Source organism: Carcharhinus amblyrhynchos, chromosome 33 (assembly GCF_965287045.1).
Source record: "Carcharhinus amblyrhynchos chromosome 33, sCarAmb.v2.hapA, whole genome shotgun sequence".
Classification (NCBI taxonomy): domain Eukaryota; kingdom Metazoa; phylum Chordata; class Chondrichthyes; order Carcharhiniformes; family Carcharhinidae; genus Carcharhinus; species Carcharhinus amblyrhynchos.
This window is the reverse complement of record NC_137356.1, coordinates 12,336,243-12,354,214: the sequence shown is the minus strand read 5'-3', so window position 1 is coordinate 12,354,214 and position 17,972 is coordinate 12,336,243. Positions and strand designations below refer to the sequence as shown.

The window sequence follows — 17,972 nt, the reverse complement described above, 5'->3', positions numbered from 1 at the left end:
ATGTAGTTCTCCCCAGATTAAAGACTACAAATAGTGCCGATATGCACTGCGCGGGGAGGGGGGATGGGCGCCACGTCCAACCGCCTCTTCACGACCCTGTGGTCACGTGCGCGAGGCGCTGGGCGACAGTACGGGCAACCGGAAGTGGCCTTCACTTTACGGCAGGACGATCAAGTCGAAGGGAATCTTTGCGATCGTACGGGCACGGCCGCCTCTTTGCGGCAGTACTGTCAACTCCAGAAACCACTTTGCGACTGTGAGGTCAATTCCATCAATAATCTTTACGATGGTACGGTCAATCCACGGGAATCTTTACGACAGTGCTGGCGAAGCCGCCTCTTGGCGACGGGACGACGGCGCATAGAATCTGTGTCTTTGCGACAGTGTGGGCAGAACCGTCTGATTGTTATTTAACGTATTAGGCGGAGTTTTATTTTTGTGTGTGAAGGAGGAGGTGAGCGAGTCGGGGGCGAAATAAAACACCCCCAGAGGAATTAAAAACCTGCCAGGCGGCTGTCGCGATTCACCTGAGGCGCGGGGGATGCGCTTTGGTTCCCCCCCTCGCCGGCATTAAAATACCAAGAGAAAAGGATTGAAATTTCTTCCTCCTCCTCCTCCCGGGCCATGGGACACTGCCCGAGATGAACAGGAATAAGAAGTCCCCCGAGCCCAGGGGCCGGGGAGCGGCCAAAGCCCGCCAGGTAAGAAGGGAGAGGGGAGGGGCAGTCACTGGGGGGGAGGGGACAGGTGCCGATCTCTGGGGGGGGGGGGGAGGGGACAGGTGCCGATCTCTGGGGGGGGGAGGGGACAGGTGTCGATCTCTGGGGGGGGGGGGAGGGGACAGGTGTCGATCTCTGGGGGGGGGGGGGGAGGGGACAGGTGCCGATCTGGGTGGGGGGGGGGAGGGGACAGGTGCCGATCTGTGGGGAGGGGGGGAGGGGACAGGTGTCGATCTCTGGCGGGGGGAGGGGACAGGTGCCGATCTCTGGGGGGGGGGGAGGGGACAGGTGTCGATCTCTGGGGGGGAGGGGACAGGTGTCGATCTCTGGGGGGGGGGGGGGACAGGTGCCGATCTCTGGGGGGGGGGGAGGGGACAGGTGCCGATCTCTGGGGGGGGGGGGAGGGGACAGGTGCCGATCTCTGGGGGGGGGGGGAGGGGACAGGTGCCGATCTCTGGGGGGGGGGGGAGGGGACAGGTGCCGATCTCTGGGGGGGGGGGAGGGGACAGGTGCCGATCTCTGGGGGGGGGGAGGGGACAGGTGCCGATCTCTGGGGGGGGGGAGGGGACAGGTGCCGATCTCTGGGGGGGGGGGAGGGGACAGGTGCCGATCTCTGGGGGGGGGGGAGGGGACAGGTGTCGATCTCTGGGGGGGGGAGGGGACAGGTGTCGATCTCTGGGGGGGGGAGGGGACAGGTGTCGATCTCTGGGGGGGGGAGGGGACAGGTGTCGATCTCTGGGGGGGGGAGGGGACAGGTGTCGATCTCTGGGGGGGGGAGGGGACAGGTGTCGATCTCTGGGGGGGGGAGGGGACAGGTGTCGATCTCTGGGGGGGGGAGGGGACAGGTGTCGATCTCTGGGGGGGGGAGGGGACAGGTGTCGATCTCTGGGGGGGGGAGGGGACAGGTGTCGATCTCTGGGGGGGGGAGGGGACAGGTGTCGATCTCTGGGGGGGGGGAGGGGACAGGTGCCGATCTCTGGGGGGGGAGGGGACAGAGGGGGAGCTGTCGCCCACAGTGGATGGGGGTCTTACTTATTAGTGTGACCTGTGACGCTATTAAATAAACTTAACAAACTGCCTGTGTCTGCGTAAGTGTCATCCGGGTGCTTCAGTTTCCTTCCACACTCCAAAGATTGTGCAGATTAGATGGATTAGCCATGCTAAATTCCCTCTTAGTATCTGGGGGATTAGCAGGGTAAATACATGGGGTTACAGGGATAGGGTCTGTGTGGGATTGTTGCTGGTGCAGGCTCGATGGGCTGAATGTCCTCTTTCTGCACAGTAGGAATTCTGTGATTCTCTGAAAAGTCCGATGGCGGTAGGAAAGAAGTTATTCTTGAGTTCGTTGGTATGTGTTTGTGGATTTTTATTTATCCTTTTCCCAACGGAAGAAGGTGGAAGAGAGAATGTCCGGGGTGTGTGGGGTCCTTGATTACGCTGCCTGCTTTGCTGAGGCAGAGGAAGTGTAGACAGAGTCAATGGATGGGAGGCTGGTTTGCATGATGGACTGGGAGGGAACAAATTTTAGTTAGAAGTCGGTCAGAAAACAAAATTTGTGCACAGTAAGATCCCACAAGCAGCAATTTGACAATGCATCACCACCAGCAGTTTTTATTCTGGGTGACTTGCATTCCTGATAGCACTTTTCAGGACTGTTGAGTCCTTGTCAGAGCACTTTGAATCATAGAATCTCTGCAGTGCAGAAGGAGGCCATTTGGCCCACCATCAAGCCTACACTGAGAATAATCTAATCCAGACGCTATCCCCTGATTCCCCTCGTATTTACCCTGCTAATCTCCCTGATGTGGCCAAGCCACCAAACCCGCACATCTTTGGACTAGGGTTAGGATTAGCTGATGAGCAGGAGTGTGAGAAGGAGGAGGGAAAGTTTAGCTGTGAAGAGAGGTTCGGGTTGATTTGCTCAGAGCAGAGAGGATAAACCTGGTCTGGGTATACACAATTATGAGGGATGAGATAGGCAAAAATCTTTCCCCTTGATAGAGGGGGCAGAGATTTAAGGTAAAGTAAGGTAAGGGGCAGGAGATTTGGAGAGGGGATTTAAGAAAAACCTTTGCACCCAGAAGATGGTGAGAATCTGGAACTCGCTGCCTGTGGTGAAGGCAGGAATCCTCGCAACATTTAAAAAGCATTTAGATGAGCACTTGAAACGCTGTAGCTGACAAGGCTACTGACCAAGTACTGGAAAATGGGGTTAGAAGCAACAGGTGCTTGTTGGCGAGCATAGACATGATGGACTGAAAGGCCTCTTTCTTTGATGTGACTAAGTACTATTTGAATTGTAGTGCAGGAAATTATTTGATTTTAATTTTTTTTAGGGATGTTGATCGAAGGATAAGTATCAGCCCGTGCCCACAGGCACACCCCCTGCTTTTTTTAAACAGTATTGAGGGGTCTTTTTCATTCACCAGTAAGATGAAAGGCATTGCCAACGGTGCGGCGCACTCTCAGTGCTGCACTGGAGTGTCAGCCTTGGGTTTGTTTTTGTGCACAAGTCCTGGATTGGGACTTGAACCCACAACCGTCTGACCCAGAGGCAAGAGGGTACCAATGGAGCTCTGACTGACTATTGGTGTATCTAGAAAAGTCTCTGGAAAGCATTGCAGTGTTTTGCATGATAGCATTTTTATCAATACAGTATTTTGCAGTATACAAATTACACAGTGTGTACATCATCTTGCGTACAGAGTCCTAAGTTTATAGCAAAAACAGAAAATGCTGGAAAATCTCAGCAGGTCTTGACAGCATCTATGGGGAGAGTATAGAGCCAATGTTTCATGTCTAGATGGCCCTTTGTCAGACGAAAAACCCTTGGTGCATATCCTACTATTTCTTGCATATTCATGTGCTTATTTAAAACCCCCTTAAACATCCCTATCATTATCTGCCTCCTCCACCAGCACCCCTGGCAGCGTATTCCAGACACCTGCCCATCTGTGTTTTTAAAAAAAATTGCCTCCCACATCTCCTTTGAACTGTCCCCCCCCCCCGCCCCCAACCCCCGCTCACCTTGTCCCCTAGTATTAGACATGCCAACTCGGGAAAAGATTCTGACTGTCAACCCTACCTATGTCTCTCATGATTTTATTAGGTGTCCCCTCAGCTTCCGCCGCTCCAGAGAAAACAACCCTAGTTTGTCCAGCCTCTCCTTATAGCGCATACCCTCTAATCCAGGCAGCATCCTGGTGAACCTCTTCTGCAGCCTCTCCAAAGCCTGTAATGTGATGACCAGAATTAACATAAGAAATAGGAGCAGGAGTAGGCCATCTGGCCCCTCGAGCCTGCCCCGCCATTCAATACTCTTAAATGTGGCCTTAGCAAAGCTTTATAAAGCTGCAACGTGACAATTAAAAGGTATCCTGTGAGAAGTTTATCACATGGCATTCAAAGGTACTGTCTTAAGTATGGCTACTGCCTTCTCCAGTAACTAACTACACTGCCACACTGTCAGGTATGGGATTTATCGTGTGTGTTTTAATCCCTTGTGTTGATCTGATTGATTAACAGTTGGACTGTGTGGCTTCCTCTGCTGCCAGGAATAACACAAGAATATACACAAGGTCAAATATCACTTATGGCTTTTAATTATTTCTAATGGCTAAATTGAATGATGTATTTTTTTTTGTAGCTGTTTAAAGTACAATTTAACTGCTAAATTAAATGCTTGGGCTGCAGTAACAAAAAACTTTTAGTCGTGGCACGGAAGTTAGCACTGCTGCCTCATAGCACCAGGGACCTGGGTTCAATTCCAGCCTCGGGTCACCGTCTGTGTGGAGTTTGCACATTCTCCCTGTGTCTGCGTGAGTTTCCTCCGGGTGTTCCGGTTTCCTACCACACTCCAAAGATGTGCAGGTTAGGTGGATTGGCCCTTAGTGTCAGGGAGATTGGCAGGGTAAATACGTGGAGTTATGGAGTTAGGGCTTGGGTGGGTTTGTTGTTGGTGCAGACTTGATGGGCTAAATGGCAGCCTCCTGTACTGTAGGGATTCTATGAATAGTATGATTGTTTGACACTTTGTTATACGTTGGTTAGAACATAGCGAGCAGGAGTAGGCCACACTGCCCCTTGAACCTACTCTGCCATTTCATAAGATGCGTGCTATGGTGGCACAGTGGTTAGCACTGCTGCCTCGCAGCGCCAGGACCAGGTTTCGATTCCCAGCTTGGACCACTGTCTATGCGGAGTCTGCACATTCTCCTCGTGTCTGCGTGGGTTTCCTCCAGGTCCTCCCACAAGGTTAGATGCATTGGCCATGCTAAATTCTCCCTCAGTACACCCGAATAGGCACCGGAGCGTGGCAACTAGGAGGTTTTCTCAGTAATCTCATTGCAGTGTTAGTGTAAGCCCACTTGTGACACTAGTGAATAAATAAAGTTCACATTTTGCACCAGGAAACAAATGATAAGGTTTTTGTTGTGAAGCGCTTTAAGCTGTTTGGAGAATATGGTGAGGTTTCACCCAGCAGCAAGCTTTGTTTCTTTTTTGATTGCAGTTTGATTGAGGGCAGCTAATAGTTTATTGACAGCACAGTTGATACTGTTATAGTGTTGAGTCAGAGAGTTGAGATCTAGCCCTGCATCGGTGCAGAGTGGGGATTTTTGAGGGAGGAAGGCTTGCTGTGCTTTGCCTCTATGGTAATTCTGAGCTTCAGGACTCTCTCTGAAGGCTCCACTGAAGAGTTTGCTGTTGACTGAGGGGTTCTGAACAAAGAACAGTACAGCACGAACAGGCCTTCAGCCCACCAAGTCTGTGCTGTCACAAGTAGCTCTTTAATCTAATATTTTCTTGCCTCTATGTGGTCCATATCCCTCAATTCCTCGTCTATTCATGTATCTATCCAGATGCCTCTTGAATGTTCCTAAAGAACTTGCTCCACCACCACCACCTCCGGCAGCACATTCCAGGCATTCACCACCCTCTGTGAAAAACTTGCCCCTTACATCACTTTTAAACTTTCCCCCCTCACTCTCAAACTATGCCCCCGAGTAATTAACCCTTCTGCCCAGGGGAGAAAAAATTCTGACTGTCCACTCTATCCAAGCCTGACATAACCTTGTAAACCTCCATCAGTCAACATCATTTGATATTGACTCTGAAGGGTTTTGATGTTGACTCTGGGAGAAGCTCGTCCATGATCGCTGTACCCAGTGCAACCCAATTGTACAAAATGGTGGGGCCTCCTTTGAAAGTCAGCACCAATCTGAAGCAAAGGGAAAACGTGAGGAGAGGAAATTCTGACCCCGCAACTATGTCATCCACACTACCTATCGTGTTTGCCAGCAAGTTTTCATTCATTCATGAGACATGGATGTCACTGGCTGGCCAGCATTCTCGCCCATCCCTAGTTGCCCTTGGAGGGCAATTGAGAGCCAACTGCACATTGCTGTGACTCGGGAGCCACATGTGGGCCAGACCAGGTAAGGATGGCAGATTTCCTTCCCTGGAGGATCTTAGTGAACTAGATGGGTTTTTCCAACAATGGTTTCATGGTCATCGGTAGATTCTTAATTCCAGATACTTTTTCTGGAATTCAAATTCACCATCTGCCATGACGGCATTTGAACCCGCGTCTCCAGAACATCAGCTAAGTTCCTGGATTAATAGTCTAGCGATAATACTACAGGCCATTGTCTCCCCAGGTAATGTCTTGAATTAGTGAAAGAGATGTGTTTTTATGACAATCCAGTAGTTCTGTAGTCTCTGTTACTAATTAATGCACTAGGTTTCAGTTCCTCAGCTGTTGTCATGGGGTTTAAACATGTCACTGGTTTATTAGTCCAGTAGCAGACCATGCGAGTGAGCCTGTGTGCACTTCATCAGCCCTGTTCCAACCGTGAAACTTCCTTAATTTTTAATGCATTTAATATTGGGTGATATTCTCCGAGGAGGATGCATGTTCTGTGGCAGTAGTGTTTGCGACCAACATGATCAAGCAACAGAGCATAAGCTGTGATGCCACAGAATCTGGACGATTTCTGTTCAGGGTTGCCGCTGGGATTTCAGTAAAACTGGCTGTGTGTAATTTCCATTTCTGTCCTTTGAAACAGTATGCAGGAACGCAGCTGCAGAGTTAACAGTGGTTACACACAGACTTAGGCTCTGGGGGAGCAATGCAGCACACCACTAGCATACATTTATTACGCAGCATCTTTTAAACCATCCGTAAAGTGTGTTTGCTATTCCATGCACGCATGAGTTGTCTGTGACAAGTGGATCACGTGCATGACATCAGTCGAAAGCAACTTAGGATTGCTGCATGTGGATGGATGTGACATCAGAGCCGGTACATCAGGAGGACTGGCAGCATCTGGAAACTTTTAAATTTATTTGTGAGTGTCACAAGTAGGCTCACATTAACACCGCAATGAAATTACTCTGAGAATCTAGTTGCCGCACTCCGGCGCCTGTTCGGGTACACTGAGGGAGAATTTAACACGGCCAATGCACCTTAACCAGCACATCTTTCAGACTGGGAGAAAATTGGAGCACCCAGAGGAAACCCCTGCAGACACGGAGAGAACATGCAAACTCCACAATCTGTCTCAAATCCAGGAATTGAACCTGGGTCCCAGGCGCTCTGAGGCAGCAGTGCTAACCACTATGCCACCCAGGCACAGTTCCATTTGGCCTTTTGAAGCTTCAAATACATTTGCTTATTTAGCTTTCCACATTAACATCTTGGGTGTGTCTGAACAAAGCGTTTTGAACTTTGTAGATTCAGGAGTGGGGTAGTGAGGGATAGCCTAATCTTGTCAAGTACACAAGGGTGATGAGGAACTGCCCAGAGATTTCCTTAAATTGGCTGTGTTTTTATTTTGGCTACAGGGCTGAGTAAATGATGTATTTGTGCACATAGAATCCCTATAATGCAGAAGGAGGCCATTTGGCCCATTGAGCCTGCACCGACCACAATCCTATCCAGGCCTTATTCCCATAACTCTACATTTGTATTTGCCCTACAAATCCCCTGGCAAGAGGGTAGGCTTAGCACAGCCAATCAACCTAACGTGCACATCATATGGCTGTGGGAGGAAACTGGAGCACCTGGGGAAACCAAAGCAGACACAGGGAGAATGTGCAAACTCCACTCAGACAGTGACCCGAGGCCGGAATCGAACCCTGGTCCCTGGTGCTGTGAGGCAGCAGTGCTAACCACTGTGCCACCCTCTGATGGCCCTATATTATTGGAAGTGGGGGTGATGTGGGTTTGTCTGGCTGAGATGCTGAATTGAGTAGCACGTGCAGAACAGCACATTTCAGAGTGTGATCTTATTTTCCCCTGTTTTTATTGCTACGGTGAATGAGCCGAGAGATAACACCAATTTCATTGGAATTTTTATGTTGATATGAATGGGAGTGTCCGTTCAAACAGCAGTGAACTTCCTTCCCACACCCATCCGTAAACGGAAGGTGCTTTGAAATGTTTTTTTCCTTAGTAAACAGTGGCATATTTCCCAGATCCTGGGTTTTTGTCTGCTGCAATTTTTTGAACCATAGAATCCCTACAGTGTAGAAGGAGGCCATTTGGCCCATCGAGCCTGCACTGACCACAATCCCACCCAGGCCCTATCCTCTTAACCACACGTAATTAGCTCTGCTAATCCCCCTGACACTAAGTGGCAATTTAGCATGGCCAATCCACCTAACCCGCGCATCTTTGGAGTGTGGGAGGAAACCAGAGCACCCAGAGACATGGGGAGAATGTGTGGAGTTTGCACAGACTGTGACCCAAGGCTGGAATTGAACCTGGATCCCTGGCACTGAGGCAGCAGTGCTAATCACTATTCTACTAATAACTCACAGCGGACTCCAGATAGGATTAGCTCAGAAACCAGGAAGTGAGTATGGAATTTCTTCCTCTACAGTTTCAGTAGAGAGGAATAAATGTTTTTCAGTACTGAGACCACGTAAAATATAAAATATTGCTTCATGTGAGTTTCAGAGTCAAATCTCAATGAGGAATTCTTCCACAGAGGCTAGCATCTGAAATCTGGCATTGTATAAGTCTGCTCTTCTCGTGGTGTTCAAAAGACAAAATAAGTTCACACAAATAAATCTGGTGGTACAAAGCTTCCAGCAGAGTGAGGTGAGGTGTAGGGTTGTTAGCAGGGTTGTCCTGCCTGGCCAGGGCTTGCTTTGGCATGGCCTGCCTGTCAGGTGTTAAACAGCAGACTCAGGAAGGCAATACAAACCTGTTCCACAAGCCAGAATCTGAGTCCATGTGATGTTACCTCTCCACAATACCTTTAGCAAGGGATGTTTATTCAGTGCCAGGAAGTTGGCTTTGTCTTCCAGGCTGATGATGTCTCGGCCATTATGGGTCGGCAGATATGCTACCGATGAGAACATGGTGTTCAGGAAGTGATTTGTCTTCATGAATTCTCCAACTCTGCTGGCTAATGGTTTGTCAAATGCAAATTGATGTAGCTGCCTTTGAAATTGGATTGTCTGGTCCCCAGGTGGCCCGGCGGCCTGGTTAGCACTGCTGCCTCACAGCACCAGGGACTCAGGTTCAATTCTGGTCTCATGTGACTGTGTGTGGAGTTTGCACATTCTCCCTATATTTGCATGGGCTTCTTCTGGGTGCTCTGGTTTCCTCCCATATTCTAAAGATAGGTGGATTGGCCACGCTAAATTGTCTCTTAGTGTCAGTGGAACTAGCTAGGGTCTGGGTGGGATTGTGCTTGGTGCAGACTTGATGGGCGAAATGGCTACCTCCTGCACTGTAGGGTTCTATGGTTCTAAATCCTCCAACACACCAAGATATTGCCCTGGACAATACCCAACTCTCAGACGGAGGATACCCATCTAACTTTGTTCAGTTTGGGAAAAAAAAGTTGTTTAAAATAGCAATTAGGGTATTTTATTGAAAAAAAAACATACAGGGTTAAGTTCTGAAAGTGCTGGAAAATCTCAGCAGGCCTGTGAAGAGAGGTTAGAGCTAATGTTTCGAGTCAGGATAACTCTTTGTCAGAGCAGGGTTGGGTTCTGTTCAGCCATAACATAGAAGTGCTCTCCCTCTGTGTTACGAATCACTAAGTTCATAAAAACTCTGTGTTTTTTCAGCTTGGATTGCTGGTGGACTTTTCACCGGATAGTATGATGATGGATGTGAATGGTGACGAGAACGATGCTGATTTGGAAGCGGAACTGGCAGCGATAACTGGAGAAAGGCCAGCTGACAGAGGCAAACCAAAAGGAAAAGGTATGTGACCTGACAACTTCCCCCTTGACTGAAAGCACAGTAAATAGCACCACACCACCCCCTCCCCCAACCACCACCACCACCACCGAAGTTTTGACTGAAGTTTTTTTCCACCTACCTCCTCTCTTGGCTTGCTATCAAATTTTGTTCAGAATTCCTGTACAGTGCCTTAGGAAGTTTGTTAGTCACAAGTAGGCCTACATTAACAGTGCAGTGAAGTTACTGTGAAAATCCCCTGTTTGGGTACACCTGAGGGAGAATTTAGCATGGCCAATGCACCTAACCAGCGCGTCTTTTGGACTGTAGGAGGAAACCAGAGTACCTGGAGGAAACCCACGCAGACACGGGGAGAGCGTTGAGATTCTACGATTCCATAAATTTGTCCCAAGGCCCTTCACAGGAGCATTATCAAACAAAATTTGATGCCAAGCTACATATGTAGGTATTCAGACAAATGATCAAATGTTTCCTCAAAGAACGATTTCAAGAACCCTCTTAAAGGAGAGAGAGATTGATTCCACGGATGAAGGACTTGTCTTGAAAACTTTCTGGCTATGCTCGCTGAAGTTTGGAAGAATGAGAGATTTAATTGAGTTTCATAAGCCGCTAAAGAGAATTGACAGAGTAGGCGTAGAGCGAATGTTTCTCCTTGTTATACGTTCTAGAGCAAGAAGCCACAGTTTTCGGCTATAGGGTCAAGCGATGAGGGATTACTTCACTCAAAGGGTCATGAATCTGTGGAATTTTCTACCCCAGAGTGAGGTGGACGCCAGAACACTAAACAAATTTGAGGAGACGGATAGATTTTTAAATTAGTAAAGGGATGAAAGGTGACGGGGATCAGGCTGGAAGGTGGAAATAAGGGCAGCCATGATCATATTGAATGGCGAAGCACTCCCAAGGGGCTGAATGGCCTACTCCTGCTTCTAGTCCTTGTGTAAGTCAACATGTAGGAAATTGAGAGGAGCTTGCCTGGTTGGGAATTAAATTGAAGCTATTGCAGATTTATTTCAGTAAGTGCGAACAGACAGGCTGATCCCAGCAATGCAGGGATTGAATTCCAGTGCAGCACAATGAAAAAGCCAATACACAAGGTTATTCAACATGTCCTGTCCTGACCAGGCCTCTGTTTCTATAGCCCCGCTCCCAATGGAAGACATCGAGAGAATGGCTGCTCTGTGCATGAAAGATCTCGATGAAGAAGCTGAGGATGATGACTTGGATGAAGATGATGAAGATTTGATGGTAAATAGTTTTGAAAATACTTTTGACTTTCTCGGTGCTCCAACTGGGGTCTCGATGGAAAGCAAAATTGTTGAGTAGCCCTTGCTTCAACTAAGGTATAGAGTCATAGAGGCTCACGGTTTGGAAACAGGCCCTTCGGCCCAACTTGTCCATGCTGCCCTTTTTAAGCCCCTAAACTAATCCCAGTTGCTTGCATTTGGTCCATATCCCTCTATACCCATCATACCCATGCAACTATCTAAATGCTTTTTAAAAGATAAAATTGTACCCGCCTCCACTACTACCTCTGACAGCTTGTTCCAGACATCCATCACCCTCTGTGTGAAAAAATTGTCCCTCTGGACACTTTTGTATCTCTCCCCTTTCACCTTAAACCTATACCCTCTAGTTTTAGACTCTCTTACTTTTGGGAAAAGATATTGACTATTTACCTTGTCTATGCCTCTCATTATTTTACAGACCTCTATAAGGTCACCCCTCAGCCTCCTATGTTCCAGAGGGAAAAAAGTTCCAGTCTATTCAGCCTCTTCTTATAACTCAATCCATCAAGTCCCTGTGGCATCCTAGTAAATCTTTTCTACAGTCTTTCTTTCTAGATTAACAATATCCTTTCTATAATAGGGTGACCAGAATTGCACACAGTATTCCAAGTGTGGCCTTACGAATGTCTTGTACAACTTCAACAAGACATCCCAATTCCTCTATTCGATGTTCTGACCAATGAAACCAAGCATGCCAAATGCCTTCTTCACCACTCTGTCCATCTGTGACTCCATTTTCAAGGAGCTATGAACATCTACCCCTAGATCTCTTTGTCCTGTAACTATCCCCAAAACCCTACCATTAACTGAGTAAGTCCTGCCCTGGTTCAATCTACCAAAATGCATCACCTTGCATTTGTCTAAAACTCCATCTGCCATTCGTCAGCCCATTGGCCCAATTGATCAAAATCCCGTTGCAATTGGAGATAATTTTCTTCACTATCTGCTATGCCACCAATCCTGGTGTCATCTGCAAACTTACTAACCATGTCCCCTTTATTCTCATCCAAATCATTGATATTAATGACAAACAACAGTGGATCGCTGAGGCACACCGCTGGTCACACTCCTCCAGTTTGAAAACAACTCTCTACAACCACCCTCTGGCTTCTTTCAAGAAGCCAATTTTGTATCCATTTAGATACCTCACCCTGGATCCCGTGAAATTTAATTTTATGCAACAATCTACCATGCGGTACCTTGTCAAAGGTATCTGAATCTGAATTCCATTCCTTATGGGCACTGACATAGAAACTAGAAGCAGGAGTAGGCCATTCAGCCCTTTAAGCCTGCTCTGCTATTCATTATGATGATGACTGATCATCAAATTCAATATCCTGATTTCAGCTCCCCTGTCCCCATATCCCTCGATCCCTTTAGCCTCAAGAGCTGTGTATAATTTCTTCTTGAAATCATGCAACGTTTTGGCCTCAACTACTTTCTGTGGGAGTGAATTCCACACATTCACCACCCTCTGGGTGAAGAAATTTCTCCTCACCTCAGTCCTAAAAGGTTTGCCCCTTATCCTCAAACTATGACCCCCTAGTTCCTGATTTCCCCCCACCATGGGGAACATTCTTTCTGGATTTGCCATATCTAACAAATATCCAAAGTCTTGTAATCAAATCCTTTAATCATTTAGCTAATTAGACATAGATCACAAAGGACTGGAGGAAAGTCACTCCATTAGAGAGAGTTAGTTGTATATATAAAGCTTGTGGGGGGAGATTACTCCATACCTGCAGCATGGTGAGGAAGCAAACCCCCAGGAATCCAACCCCCGGTACGGAGATTCAAATACGCATCGTTGGCATCACAGGCTAGCCATCTAGCCAGCTGAACAAACTGCCCCCTTCAATCATTTCAATCTGAAGTGAACTGTGCCCACAAGTGCTTTCCAATAGCATTGTGATGTTAGCAAAGGCTTGCAGAATACAGTGAAGCCATTGTGCATTTAGCATTTAAATCGTGTGCACCTGATTTCACATTGGCACATGAAAGCTTTACAGACCAAACCTGAGACCTTGTTGGTGTGGCTGGCTCAGTATCACGCACAATATTTTTCTTCTTAAGACATGCCACTTTCCAGTGCTTTCAGTTGGTGCCAATAGCTGCCATATTCGTGTGGTCAGAAGCATGTTTAATAGTTAGTCTTATTTATTAGGAAGGCTTTATGCTAGTGTTTGAACACTTGCTGACAAATGTCTTTGTAACAGTTGCTGTAAACATAAACATAGAAACTAAAAGCAAGAGTAGGCCATTTGGCCCTTTGAGCCTGCTCTGCCATTCATTTTGATCACAGCTGATCATCGAATTCAATATCCTGATCCACCCCCTCCCCCCACATCCCCAATCCCTTTAGCCCCAAGAGCGAAATCTAATTTCTTCTTGAAATCAGACAGCATTTTGGCCTCAACTACTTTCTGTGGGAGTGAATTCCACACATTCACCACCCTCTAAGTGAAGAAATTTCTCCTCGCCTCAGTTCTAAAAGGTTATCCTCAAACTATGACCCCCTAGTTCCTGACACCCCCACCATCAGGAGCATTCTTTCTGAATCTACCCGGTCTAACTCTGTTAGAATTTTGTAAGTTTCTATGAGATCCCCTCTTGCCCTTCTAAACTCAAGAGTCGCAGTATGATTCCAATTAAGAGACTTGCTTCTGCTGCTGTAGGTACAGCACTGTTAACGCTGGGGTGATGGGAAAAGGTTGGATGAACAGGATTGGTGTGACAGTCTTGTACATGACACGGAGGCATATTTGATGCCCATTGAACCTGGAATCTTCCATTCTGTCGCCTCTAAAGTGGTATACATTCTGCTGTCTGCTCTCCCATTGATCCTCACTAATGTTGACCTGATCCTTCAGTGAACATTCGCTTCACTTCCACCCTCTATCTGCTTGTCTCGATCACTTTTTGCTTCAGCACTGCTCCAGGCATCTCATAGACATAGTCCAAAGCAAAATCGTGGTCAGCAGTGACTTTTACAGGTCATGGCTGGGCCAGGAGAACAAGACCCACTCCAGAGCCTTTTTTAGTTTGTTTATTCATTAGTCCCAACTCATTTCCAAGATAGCTGGATCTGTATCTGAAGTGCTGTACCCTGCGTGGCTGCAGAACAGACAGCTAGAAAGTGGCAATAAAATGAACGGCTACTTTATTTTTTTGTCTGCTGCAGACATGATGGGCTGAGTGACGTCTTTCTGCACCATAACATTTTCTTTATTTAATAGTGTCATAAGTAGGCTTACATTAACACTGCAATGAAGTTACTGTGAAAATCCCCTAGTTGCCATGCTCCGGTGCCTGTTCGGTTACACCGAGGGAGAATTTAGCACGGCCAGTGCCCCTAACCAGCACATCTTTTGGACTGTGGGAGGAAACTGGAGCATCTAGAGGAAACCCACACAGACACTGGGAGAATGCGCAGACTCCTCACAGACAGTGACCCAAGCCTGGAACAGTGAGGCAACACGCTAACCATTGTGCTGCCATGTACTTGTGCACTTAATTAATACTACAGTGTAGGACTGGAGGAGTACTGCTCTTTGAGTCGCCTTTTTAAAAATTCTTTCAGGTCACATGGGTGTTGTTGAGACCGCACATTGCCCACCCCGATTATTGCCCTTCAACTGAGAAGCTTGCCAGGTTAGAATTGCACACCCTGGGTCCCAGCTAGCCACCATGCCCTCTCTCACCACACTGCAGCTCCTTTACATGTATACTGTAATGAGTTGCAGAGTCCTATTGCTAAGCAAGTGTTCTGTTTCTGCTTTAACAAAGCTGTGTGACACTGTTTTGATGAAGGCGTTGTTTTCCTAGGCTGAACTGAATGAAGTGCTGGAGGACGACAGGGAGAATAAGAATGTACCGTCCCCGATAGAGAATAAACCCGCTTCTAACTGTGTTCCACAGGTAAATTGCGACCTTGTCTCCACAATATCCCAGCAAAAAGTAACTTAGCTTGTTTCTTGCTGTTACCCCTCACCCTCACCCTCACCCTCACCCTCACCCTGTTGCTGTTTCTCTTCCTGCACCTAGTGGTGCACAGGACAGACTTTCATTTGATTCCATAGTGAGTGTCACTTATCACCTGAGCTTTCTAGCTTGAGGGGGTGCCACTCCACACCAAATGTGGCTGACCAGGAGTCTCTCCTGCCCTTACTGCCAGCCATTGGCAAGTTGGAAGCATTTTGCAGGTTCTTCCCACCACCATTTCAGCCAGAATGACTAATTATTGCCTAGCACAGTGCGTGAATAATGCTGTCTACATTGTACATTTATCTTCCTTGGTCATCAAATCCTGGATGAACAAAATTGATGTGCCAACATAATTTGTCTTGCACATGAACCCCACATATTTACCCTGCTAATCCCCTGACACTGAGGGACAATTTAGCATGGCCAATCAACCTAACCTGCTTTGGACTGTGGGAGGAAAGCGGAGCACCCGGAGGAAACCCACGCAGACACGGGGGAGAATGTGCAGCTTCCACACAGACAGTGACACAAGCTGGGAATCAAACCCAGGTCCTTGGCACTGTGGGTAGCAGTGCGAACCACTGTGCCACCATGCTGCCCCGTAGAGACACCTGGGATTTGACACGTTCCAGATGTGGCTTCCCAATCCCTGAGGATTATTGCTTAAATTGTTGTTGACGTGATGTTTAAATGATCTTAAATTAAGATAATTTAGTTAATGGTATGTGTAACGAGACTCCCATACGGGGAATGGAGCACACAAAACAGGATGAGTTCAAAAGCAAGAAGAGTTTTATTTTGCATGGCTAATTTTAGGACACATTCCCACAATTTCAGTAATGCATTTAAGACAGCGTTAGATGACCGCTTGAATAGAGGTATCAGGAAATCCCTGAACGGAGTAGCTCGGAACATATTACCTTGCTGGAGGCCAAACTAACTCCTCTTTCCTTTTAAGTTCTAAAGATGTTGGCTTCTCTGAGAAAACGTAATGGATTTTCAGATCAGGGCTTTGATTTGACTTATTATTTTCGCATGCGTTAATATACAAAGAAAAGTATTATTCCTTGTGCACTGTACAGACAAAACATACCGTTCATAGAGAAGGAAAGGAGAGAGTGCAGAATGTAGTTTCATAATCATAGCTAGGATGTAGAGAAAGATCAGCTTAATGTGAGTTGGGTCATTCAAAAATCTGGCAGCAGGGAAGAAGCTGTTCTTGACTTGGTTGATAAGTGACCCTCAGACTTTTGTACCTTCTTCCCTATGGAAGAAGGTGGAAGAGAGAATGTCCGGGATGTGTGGGTTCCTTAATTATGCTGGCCGCTTTCCTGAGGCAGCGGGAAGTGTAGACAGAGTCAATGGATGGGAGGATGGTTTGCGTGATGGGCTTCTTGGCTCCAGCGTAGTAGTAACCACCCTCTCAGTTGGACAATATATTCATTGCTGCAGAAGTGAGTTCTTCCTCCTCCTCAAGTCTTTTGCAGACTGTAAAGGAGTGACTGAATTGATGGGCATTGTGCCAAGCTTGATGTCACATTTGATTTTTGATGTGCCAAGTGAAGGAGTGCTTAGATTTATTTTACCTGGCATCCTTATTTCCTGTCGGAGAGGGCAGTCTGAATTTAGAACAAGGTTCCAGAATCATAGAATCCTGACATTGCAGAAAGAGACCATTTGGCCCATCGAGCCTACACTGATGACAATCCCATCCAAGCTCTATCCCCATAACCTCATGTATTTAACCTGCTAATCCCCCTGACACTAAGGGTCAATTTAACATGGCCAATGCACCTAACCTGCACGCCTTTGAACTGTGGGAAGAAACTGGGAGCACCCGGAGGAAACCCGCACAGACACTGGGAGAACATGAAAACTCCACACGGGCACTTACCCAAGGCTGGGAATTGAGAGGCAGCAATGCTAACCAGTGTGTCACTGTGCCACCCCTAACATGGTTGTAGCACAGTGGTTAGCACTGCTGTCTCACAGCACCAGGGGGCGCGGGTTCAATTCCCACCTTGGGTGACTGTGGAATTTACACGCTCTCCCCGTGTCTGCGTTGGTTTCCTCTCATGCTTCAAAGGTGTGCAGATTGGCCACGCTGAATTGCCCCTTAGTGCCCCAGAATGTAGAATCGTAGAATCCTACAGTGCAGTAAGAGGCCATATGGCCCATCAAGTCTGCACGGACCACAATCCCACCCAGGCCCTATCCCTGCGTCCCCATATATTTTACCCACTAATCCCTCTACGCATCCCAGGACACTAAGGGGCAATTTAGCATGGCCAATCAACCTAACCAGCACATCTTTAGACTGTGGGGTTTGGGTGAATTAGCAGGGTAAATACATGGGGTTACAGGGTTGGGGTCTGGATGGTATGCTTTGTTGGAGAGTTGGTGCAGACTTGATGGACTGAATGGTCTGTTTCTCCATGTAAGGGTGCCAGTCAACAAAGTGTGATAGTAATCAGCATTTGTCACAAGTGACTTGTGTGATATGAACTTCTATTTTCTTCGCTTTGGGATGTAATATTAACTAACTATTTAATTTTGCACTGAATCATCTACAGATAGCCTGGCTGTAACTTAAATCTGATTGTTTTTAACCGCAGTCCAATCCGATGCTTGGGATCACTGGTGGACTGGAAAACATGCTGGTGGAGAGGATTGACATGTACATATCTGCGATCGACAATGCCAAACAATCTGGCGAAAGCTCCAAAATCCGGAGATACGAACGTGGCCTTAAGGTTAAAA

At 47.3% G+C, this 17,972-nt stretch overlaps 1 protein-coding gene across 2 annotated transcripts in view; it reads left to right on the top strand.

Annotated features, from left to right (window-relative positions):
• Positions 1-411: 411 nt before the first annotated feature.
• Positions 412-17,972, top strand: part of LOC145360876 (coiled-coil and C2 domain-containing protein 1A-like) — an 85,630-nt gene continuing 68,069 nt past the window's right edge. Inside the window, exons 1-5 of one of the 2 annotated variants that reach the window (XM_080216376.1) lie at positions 412-701; positions 9,804-9,942; positions 11,081-11,187; positions 15,054-15,146; positions 17,828-17,965. In XM_080216376.1, coding sequence (XP_080072502.1) covers positions 642-701; positions 9,804-9,942; positions 11,081-11,187; positions 15,054-15,146; positions 17,828-17,965 — 537 coding nt within the window. In that variant the 5' untranslated portion in view covers positions 412-641. Of the gene's footprint in view, positions 702-4,274; positions 4,298-9,803; positions 9,943-11,080; positions 11,188-15,053; positions 15,147-17,827; positions 17,966-17,972 lie in introns of those variants that run through there. The other variant, XM_080216377.1, reaches the window with a different exon arrangement.